A 10,878-nucleotide genomic window follows, 5' to 3' on the forward strand; every position below is an offset into this window, starting at 1 on the left:
GGTCAAAGGTCAAAAACGCAATTTCCGATCATTTCTAGAGAAAATTGTCCATTATAGTAAATATAAATATGCATGTTTTAAACATTTTGCTGCAAAAAGCAACTCTGTACGACCAGTGGTTTTCAAGATATAGCTCCCTATATATTTCCACCCCTAATTTTCATATTTATGATAATAAGGTCGGCAAAATTGCACTTCCGGTCATTTTTTAAGAAAATGTTCCATTAGGGTAAATAGAAACATGTATGTTCTGAACAACTTTAAGAAAGAAGCAACTTTCTACGACATGTGGTTACCAAGATAAACGTACCCTACATTTTCAGACCTAATTTGCATATTTCAGCTAATTTGCATATGAAGATGAGCGTAAAAAAATTGGCGACTCATTTTATTCGATTCAGCATATTTCAAAGTATATAATTAAAAAACAAAAACAAAATGATCACGAAATTCCCACGGGATGACATAAGCCACCGGACTACCATGGGTGCGTGAGAGTCCACCACTTCAGCCCCAACATTGTTGGGGCTGAGGTGCGAAAAATTTAAAAATATTGACCTCCGGGTGCCCGAAAATTGCACTCTCATGTTCCTTAACAATCTTACCAATAATTCATATCAACAATATAATACAACAATTATTTTTCTTAATACAATTTAGGAGGGTGCGATCGCACCGTCTGCACCCCCTCTGCATCCACCCCAGAAATTTGTGCAGCAATTAAGTTTGCTTATGTTTAATCCTGTCTCTGTCAAGGTTGTTTGTTTTGTTTTTGTTTTTGTTGTACATGTTTTTAAAATTGGACGAAATAAATGAAATGAAACCACCGTTCGTTAGTTCCTTCTTTCGTCATAGTTCTTTCAGTCGTTCGTCTGTCCGCTCATTCGTTCATTCGTTCGTTCATGTATTCATTTATTCCAATCCAATACAATTCAAAAATCTCAACGCACCAATTGGAGGAAGTGCTCTGAATAAAATGAGAAATCCGTATACGTAGATCAGAAAAGAACTGAAGGTACTTAAGGTGACCTTCCAGATGTCTAGATAATTATCTCGTCATGTCTACATCCTGTAGGAAAGAAGATCAAATGTTGCGATTCTAGATCTCCTCATGTCTACATCCCTCAGAATAGATGATCACATGAGGAGATCCTGGATATCACCATGTCTACATCCTTTAGACGAGATGATTAGATGACGAGATCCTTCATTTCGTCATGCCTACATCATTTAGAAGAGATGATCAGATGACGAGATATGACGAGATCTTGAATCTCGTCATGTCTACATCCTTTAGAAGAGATGATTAGATGACGAGATCCTGGATCTTGTCATGTGTACATACTTTAGAAGAGATGATCAGTTGACGAGATCCTGGATCTCGTCATGTCTACATCCTGTAGAATAGATGATCAGATGACAAGATCCAGGATCTCGTCATCTGATTATCTATTCTACATGATGTAGACATGTTGAAATCATGGATCTAGTCATGTGTAGGCCTACATCTTTTAGAAGAGATGATCTGATGGCGAGATCCTGGATCTCGTCATGTGTACATCCTTTAGAAGAGATGATCAGATGACAAGATCATGGATCTCGTCATGTATACATCCTTTAGAAGAGATGATCGGATGACAAGATCCAGGATCTCGTCATGTGTACATCCTTTAGAAAAGATGATTAGATGACGGGATTCTGGATCTCGTCATGTGTACATCCTTTAGAAGAGATGATTAGATGACGGGATCCTGGATCTCGTCGTGTGCATCTTTAGAAGAGATGATTAGATGACGAGATCTTTGATCTCGTCATGTGTACATCCTTTAGATGAGATGATTAGATAACGAGATCATGGATCTCATGTGTACATCCTTTAGAAGAGATGATTAGATGACGAGATCTTTGATCTCGTCATGTGTACATCCTTTAGATGAGATGATTAGATGACGAGATCATGGATCTCATGTGTACATCCTTTAGAAGAGATGATTAGATGACGAGATCCTGGATCTCGTTATGTGTACATCATTTTAGAAAAAAATGATCAGATGACAAGATCCTGGATCTCGTCATCTGAACATCTGGAAGGTCACTATAAGAGAGAGAAATGCCTAGAAGAAAACCAAAAACAGAAGAAAATGACAGAAAGAAAACATTAAATGGAGCTGAAAGTGACTTTAAAGTCTCATTTATTCATCATTGATTCGTTAATTAATTAATTCATTCATTCATTCATTCATTCATTTTATGGAATCTATCTAATCTCTGTCATTCATTTAGGCTATTTAATAATTCCTTTTTTCTGTGATTCCTTCTTTAATAAGTTAATAAATTTAGCGTAGGCTTTAACAGAAATTGCCACAGATTTTTTTTTCTGTGTTAAAAAGGCTTCCAATTTATCGAACCCCATAGAAAAAAGCATTGTTATATGAACACAGCAATTTATGGCATTTGCATTGTCATATCAGACTCTTACGTACGAAATTATGTTTACTGAAGCGTAGCCTTCTCTTTGATAATTTCTTTTCAGTCAATTTCAGCTTACAATAGGGGAACCAAGTGCCAGGTTGCAGTATGGTTGGACGGACGCGCGACTTAGCTTAGTTGTTGGAGTAACGCTATAGTTGAATTTTTAATATTAAGGTTCGCTTAAGAATGGATAGTTGTTCTGCATTTTAAAATCGGAATTCAAATTTTTGTTTTCCCGCATTGGCTTATATTTTTTACGCCCAGGGCCAGGAAGTGTGCAAACACTACATGTGTGTTGAGTAGAACTCTATCCATTGCCGCATTCCTACAGTTTATTCCCCGTACAGTACTGAAGTGTCAATAAAATGAAGCGTACAATTCGGAATATGATGGAGGTGAGTAATTATTAGTCAAATTCAAAATATATATAGGCCTAAGAATAGATCGGATCTAACTACCAGGCTAAACATTATTTAATTAAAGACCGAATGTTTATTATTTTGTTATGTAAACTCATTAGTATATCACCACGACATTTAATTTCGGGAGATTATCAGTTACATACTGTGACGACCGGGGTACGCCTACCAGTTGAGTCATGCAGTGGGTTACGAGGCCCACCTTCAGTAACGAATTCCCCTGATATTTCACAGAAATGAAGAAAAAAATATTAGTCAACCTAAGTGTATGCATATTGTGAGTCCTTTGTTTAAATACTGTAAAAAATAATATCGAGAAGTCTCCAAGGTATTCAAAGAAGGTCTGTTCTTTAAGGCATGTTTATACTTCAACGATAACATGATTATGACATCATCTTATTTGATTTGTCAAAATATGTTGTCATCGCATAACTGATAAATCGTTATCGAATCGTTCTAGTGTAAAAACTTCTCTTATTTCCTTTGTTTTCTATATGAACAATCTCTAGCTTTTTTATTGTTTATCATTGTCGTTGAAGTATAAACAGGCCGTAGTTAGAAATAACCTCATATCACCTTCGATTCACTTGACTCCTAGGCTAAATAAGCCACTGCAAATATTGCAACCATTCGTCCAAATAAAACTTCTGGATATCTATATTTACAGGTTGTCAACGATTTAAATGTTAATTCATTAAATCATTTCAGTTCTCCATTTAATATTTTAATTCATGAAATAAAAAAACACATTCAAAATTTGCACTATGGTCTTGGAATAAATAACAAGGGAATGGTCATCATTATATCTGTTTACCCAGTATCTGTTATATATTTTTTATTTCTGAATAGCTGATCAATCTAAAACAAATATAGGTCTTTCCTTCACCTTTCAGTAGTTAATAAACCAGTCATATATCTTTCGGAAACCATTAAACAAGTTCTTTTGTGTTCCATTTCAAATCCTTCAGTCTTTTGTCCTAACATGGGATATGGGATTAATTTACACTGTATTATTTGAACTGGGTAGGGCCATGATTCATTCATTCATACTTTCTGCCTACAACAATCGCCTGCATTTTGTGTATTCTTTTCAACATAAGCCAGGTAATGCTTGCTGTTTAATATAATAAGTAAAGCTTAGCAAATATCCTAACATATATATATATATATACAGTACAAGTAGGTTTATATGCTTAAAATAGAGATTCACAGTATTGAACAGTTGACACCCTGAAAAATAAATACAATACAGTATAATCAGTTACTTACTCATCCTGTTTTTTTTATTATTAACAATAGCCTTCCTTTTATTGTACCTACCAAAGATCACATTTTTTAAATAGTGCTGTTCTCGGATAACGCCCTAAATGAGATTTTTTCTATTACAGTAAGTGCCATTCTTGAATACATTTATTGGTACTTATTTATGGTGTCGGACACCATACCATCTCCCACATTTTAATTTCATTTACTCGATACCTTCCATCCACACACTTACTTTATCTTATCTTCTGGCACTGCAACTATTGTTTATTCAAACACTTAACTACAAACTAAATAATAATAATATAACTAGTAAGTCTATTTACACGAAAATGGAATTATTTCTCACTTTTTAAAACCTTGATATTTGACATATATCAATGAGATTAACAATAACTAAAGCATTTTAAAAATTGTTAAATTAGCCTGTTATTTTATGTAGATCTTGGTAACAAAATATCTTAAATAAGATAAGAGTAAAAATAAACTTATAGATAATGTAATAATATTTTGAACAATAAATTTAAAAGAGAGAGGAAACATGTGTGCATAAAAAATTTGTAGCATTAACTAATGATAAGAAGCTTGGCTATTATTGCTTATAATTATTACTAATTTTAATTGTAGCTTAAACTAATGATTTGAAGCTTAGTTATCATTGCTTTAGACTACAGATTGTTGTTATTTATTAATGATGTATTTGTCTTTAGTGGAAAATACTAAAAAAAAAATCATAAAAACCATTTTTAGAAATAAACTTTCTCAATTTGAAGTAACATAAATTATCAATTTGGTATAGAAATTAATGTATTCAAAAAGTGTTTACCCATAAATTTACAGTGAAAAAAATGATCGAAACACTTCCAGTCCAGTCAAGTGTTTTAATTATTTTTATTATTATCCAGTATAAAAATCAGGATATCAGGGTTTTATTTTTGTTTTCATTTTCAGGGGACAATACATGTTTAAATCAAGAATTCTGAATTATAGAAACTGCAGAGCTAATTAAGGGTTGTGTATGTTATTTAACTTTCTTTTCATTTTTTCAGGTTGTGTTTCTAATGTGTCTTCTCTACTTGTGCTCAGCAGGTTAGTAATTATAGTTATCATATTTTTCAAATAAATATCTTACAATAATATTAATTTGAATGATTGAAAAAGTTCCATCCATCCAAATAAGGCTAGGAGACTCACGGACGTGACTTCCACTCCTCACAAATGTTACATGAACTCTCCTGTTCAGAAATAAAAACTGAGTTTTTCAACAATCCTGTTAATTTTCAGAGTCTAAATCAGTGTGTCATTGTTATACATTATAAAAATAAGTTTTATTTTTTAATAGTTAATTGTTCAATTTGAAAGTAAATTGTTTATTATATGAATGGTGTGCCTGTCGTTTGTTGTTAAAGTTTGTAATAATGTGCCAGTTGAAATTACATTTCTGACTACTGTATATGACTACTGTATGAATGAAAATGTTTGCAGTTCTGATATGGTTATCTGCTTTTATTTGTGATTTTTGCCATATCTTGTCTAAGTTTTCATTAAAATTTATATTTCTCTTAAAAGGCGTACTCCCAAGTCCAATTCTGGAAGAATCCACTTTTCAAAATGCAACTGCTATTCAAGTTGACTGGCAGTTTCCTAGCGATAATGCTGTGAGTATGTTTGTCGTAACAGCAACTGGAAAGTTTTTTGATAACGCCACTCAGGAATTAACAGTTGAGGGTAATATTTACAGTGCTTTGTTGACTGAGTTAAAGTCTGGAGAAACATATATTATTGCTGTAGTCGCTGTTAATATAACTGACAATTCCACAAGTCGGCAGAAGGAGGTTAATACATGTAAGTTATTTCAAAATATGTTTAAAATATCATGTAAAAATATTTCTTGCCAATTTATTTATTATTGTTCGTGTTTATTTGTATTGGTGCTTTATTTGGCTGGGGATTGTTTTAAGAAATTTGTATGGTTACCCTAGTCTATTTTAGAAGCTTAAAAAGAAAAGAATACATGATGTTTTTAAAAAAACCGTAATCGTAATTTCAAATCAAAAATCATAATTTCAAATAAAAATAAAATTTTATTTTTTTGGCCAATTAACATGCCCAACGCTACAAATGTATGGGAATTTCAAAAACAATAAAAAATTCTTATTTATTTTTGTTATGCCCATTGCTTTGAAATCCTCAAAAAATAAGAAATATATTTTTGTTGCTTAATATAAAAATTAAAGCATTTATAAATACCGTTACTACACTGTTTACATCGTAACATCACATCATTCACGATCATGTGTATAGGATCTCAGGCTAAATAGCACCGTTTTTTGTTTTTACCTCGCACACTCACATTTTTTCATTCATCAATAAAACTTTATTTTTATTTTTTCTTCTGCCTAGATGCTTTGTCAAAACTATTTTACTAAAAAAGAAAACAAAATGTTATTTTTTAACAGGATTTATTAGCCTTTAGCCTACTATATTTCACAAATCCTTTTACTTTTTTCAGTGCCACCTAATCCAGAGATTGAAGTGGTGTCATCTTCTCTTACTTCGTTAAGCTTTAATTGGAGTTTACCAGGTGGAGAAATAGCAAAGTCTTTTAGAGCAGATCTGCATAATGAAGGCATTCTTAATTATCAACAAAAAGAATTTGATGGAAATGATGTTTTGGAAGTAACATTTCACAATCTATCATCCTCCACTAATTATGTGTTATATCTTTATACTTATGGTTTCAATGACTTGTTTAACATTTCGCAGGCTTATTATAGCACAGGTGAGTGTTTAAGGAAATTTAATCAAAGCATACAGGATTAAAAAATAAATAATTCTCAAGACATAAAAATACAAATGATTTTACTTCATTTTTAAAGCTCGTTTTAATTATCTAACTCTTAAAGGAAGAAAAGAATCATAATCAACACAAAATCCAGGCACATGCTTACAATGCAATATGAAAATTTAACAACTCACCATATTTTCTTTGGTTGTAATAGACTGCAGTTCATCAGAGAACCATATATTTGAAAAAGATAAATAATATTTACTCCACAATCAACAATTCAAATATATTTTGGGAATCATTTACTTGACTCATTATTTCAGCTCCCATAAACTTAAGTATCACTTTTTTGATGACCTTGAATTTCCTAATATGTACCAGACTACAACAACAGGATAGTTATCCATGATCAGTATAAAATAAGAAGTAAACTTTTTGATAAATATGATTTTTTACCATCTCTAGTTTAAACACTATTTTATGTCATTAACTAATGTTTGAAATTTTTATTTTTTATATGTTTACATCATGTTATGTTTTCATAATATACCTTTTTTTGTTGCACACTCTAAATGTGAGTTGAGCTTCTGATTCAAAAGAGATATGACAAGTCAACATTGGCAATGGAAATAATGTAGTCGATGACGATGGGGGCAGTGATGCCTCCAGACGTTTAATTACAGTCTACCTAATACTATTTAAATTCTGTGACATTAAATAATTATATAACTATTTCTTTATTTCTTTATTTCAAACACCACATCAAACAGCAATCATATGCAAATAACATGATGCCTTAAAATTTGTTTACTTACTTACTCATAAATATATAATATACAGTAAATAGAAAAAAATGCACCAAAAAACCCAGAATTTAGTGATGATGCTTTTATTGATTTTCCATTGAATGTTAATAAGTTATTTTGTTAATTTGCTTAAAAGTTTCTGTATAGTGCAAGTTCAAAAAACTATAACAAAAAAAAATAGATGCACCAAGTAGAATTGTTTAAATTCAAGTGAACCAATGTTTTTAATGTGATAATTAAAGTTAATAATTTTGTATATTCTAATAATAAATTTTTTATAACCACAGATATACCCAACATCCTAACCAGTTTCTACAATGTTGGTAAAACATATTTTACCTTCAAGTGGTGGGCTGAAGATCTACTTTTTCTCTCGGGTCCATTCCTTGTTGAGTACTATGGTCAAAATATAGATACGCATTTGAGAAATAAAACTGCCGAAAAAACTTCCAGAACAGCAGATGTGACAGAACTAATTTCAGGAGAAACATACATAATTTCAGTGTCTTTGTCAACTAAAGTATCAACAAAAACAAGTAACTTGACGTCTGTCACAACAAGTGAGTTTGAAAAAAATAAGTAGTATAGCCATATTAGTCAGTGTATACCAATGAAACAAATGAATAGGTAGCACTTTTTTGACTAATGATGAACTTTATTTCACAAGCTTTCGCCCCAGTCAATGGGGCTTCATCAGATGAATGAAGTGTTTCACAAGATACAGCAATATGGACATCAAATTGATATGATTGGATAATTAAGCTAAATATATATGATAAGCAATAAATCTGATTGGATACAGAAACAAAGTAAATCTCTATAGTTAACAATAGAAACTAAGATCTAGCTGGAACAACGGAGATGTGTTAAAAGGTGTTAGGCACCGTAACAGCATAATGGTTTATGAATAAATCCTAAATAAATATGAAGTAAATTAAGTAATTCAAGTAGTGATGTAAACCCTTGTGAATATGAGTGCATTGACAATTACCATTCTCACACACCTAATGAAGCCCCATTGACTGGGATGAAAGCTTGTGAAATAAAATTCATCGTTAGTCAAAAAAGTCTACCTACTCATTTGTTTCATTTGAAAAAAATAAGTTTGCTCTATCTCGCCATGTGCCATATCCAGTGATTTTGGCGAACATGGAATGCCAAATTATCTTTCCCTTTGCCATTTCAAATAATTGATGTTATCTACACCAGTCCAAGCTGTAATTTCTTTGAAGAAACGTTCTCTGGCACCCTCTATCTCCTTCCATTAATCTTCTCTCTGAGAAATAAACTTCCAGCTCCCGTTCCTCAATCTTAAGCAGCACCCACTGGCTGCCTGCTCTATACTCTATACCAGGCGTATTACATCTATTCTGCAGTGGATAGACAGTATTGAACTAACTGGATATATAAAACCACATAAAATGATAAATTGAATAGTATATTAGTTATTAAATTTGATTATTAACACATTTTTGCATTAACTTTACTCACAGGTTTATATGCACCAACGTTCATTGATCGTTCCCAAACATTAACATCTCTAACATTCACCTGGTCGTCGATTAATGGATTTGTGGAGTTCTATCAATTAACATATAAGGGTGTGGAGTTTGAAACAACACCAAGGACTTGGAATGCTTCCGGTAGCGAATTTGGAACCACAATAACAGGGTTAACTCCAGGAAACGAGTACGAGGTTAAACTGGTTGCTGTTAGCAATACTCAAACAAGTCCTGCAGACACTCTACGTATATCAACAAGTAAGTCTAACGATTATAATATTTTGGTAATGATACTAATAAATAATATTTAAAACAAATAATATAATACTGTATTTGTAATAATTAAGTGATTCAATTTTTGTTATAATTGTAAACAATTATGGAAAAATATATATAGAACCCTTCATTGAAAAAAATCCCAAAAATGTTATTCCAACCACAGGTATATTTTATTTAAGAATTTAAATTGATGGCAAAAAAGGCACCATATGCTAGAAATGATTGTGACTTAACTCTGCCAAGGTAAACTGAGGTCATTCCCATTTTGAGGTGTAACCCTCACCCTACCCTTACATTATATTATAGATAGCATATATTTTCTATATCTAGTGCCAGGCCCAGTGGAGAATTTGGTAGTGAAATTCACTAACTCAAGTTACTTACGTGCCGACTGGGATCCTCCTGCTGTGGGGTATGTTCTGAATTACGAAGTGGTGATACGCAATTCAACATCTATTTTAGTCACAACTGACATTTACACAGATGGTTTTGAGTATTACGATGTTGTTCTTGAAGAGACGTACACAGTGTATGTTACATCTTTAGCAAAAGACGGCGAGAGATCTGCTCGAGAGTCAGCCAGTACTGGTTAGTTTCTTGTATTTTTTTCTAAAAACAAGTATTAACATTATGGGAAGGTGATGGTGATAATAAACATTATTGTTAGTATTATTAATCTTTAATAAGGTTTTACTTGTTTGTATATTTTATTTGTGGTTACAGTTATTTATGGGTTCTGTTTGTTGTCTACTCAATCGTTTCACTATATATATATATATATGTGGGTCAGCCTGCCCAAAACCGAGGCAGGCTGACCCACAACAACTATCTTTGGATCTGGAAGCTTTCTTCCAACGTTTAAGATGCCATGAATTTTTCGCCGATTCCGACGGCAACACCACGGATAACACGGGCAATGTTACCAAATTCAAACCTAAAAGTACTTGGAATCCCCCTAAGAATCGTTGCCCAGCTTTAGAAACTTTCATTCAGGCCATTGAGGAGGACGTTAAAAACCACACTCCTAGTCCAGATTTCCGCGACAATCTCACAAAAAATGAGAGACAGGCCATCGCCAATTTGCGTCAGCGTGATGATATTATCATCAAACCAGCTGATAAAGGTTCTGCCACTGTCGTAATGGACATTAAATTCTATGAAGAGGAGTCCTTAAGACAACTAAACAATCCTCTTCACTATCGGAAGCTCACAGAGGACTCCACTCCACAAATTTCTAAGGAAGTGGAAAAATCTGTATTAAAGATGGTTAAAAAAGGTTCCATCGATCCCAAAATTGGACCCCATCTCATCCAGGTCGATCCGGCACCAGGACGTTTCTATGTCCTACC

At 32.6% G+C, this 10,878-nt stretch overlaps 1 protein-coding gene across 1 annotated transcript in view; it reads left to right on the forward strand.

Annotated features, from left to right (window-relative positions):
* The first annotated feature begins 2,535 nt into the window (after window positions 1-2,535).
* Window positions 2,536-10,878, forward strand: part of LOC117105323 (fibronectin-like) — a 23,679-nt gene continuing 15,336 nt past the window's right edge. The window contains exons 1-7 of the mRNA XM_033246481.1: window positions 2,536-2,867; window positions 5,204-5,243; window positions 5,724-5,999; window positions 6,667-6,936; window positions 8,036-8,308; window positions 9,242-9,508; window positions 9,860-10,117. Coding sequence (XP_033102372.1) covers window positions 2,838-2,867; window positions 5,204-5,243; window positions 5,724-5,999; window positions 6,667-6,936; window positions 8,036-8,308; window positions 9,242-9,508; window positions 9,860-10,117 — 1,414 coding nt within the window. The 5' untranslated portion in view covers window positions 2,536-2,837. The remainder of the gene's footprint in view (window positions 2,868-5,203; window positions 5,244-5,723; window positions 6,000-6,666; window positions 6,937-8,035; window positions 8,309-9,241; window positions 9,509-9,859; window positions 10,118-10,878) is intronic.

This window comes from Anneissia japonica, unplaced genomic scaffold (genome assembly GCF_011630105.1).
Source record: "Anneissia japonica isolate Jap-2015-1 unplaced genomic scaffold, ASM1163010v1 scaffold701_len334292_cov200, whole genome shotgun sequence".
NCBI lineage: Eukaryota > Metazoa > Echinodermata > Crinoidea > Comatulida > Comatulidae > Anneissia > Anneissia japonica.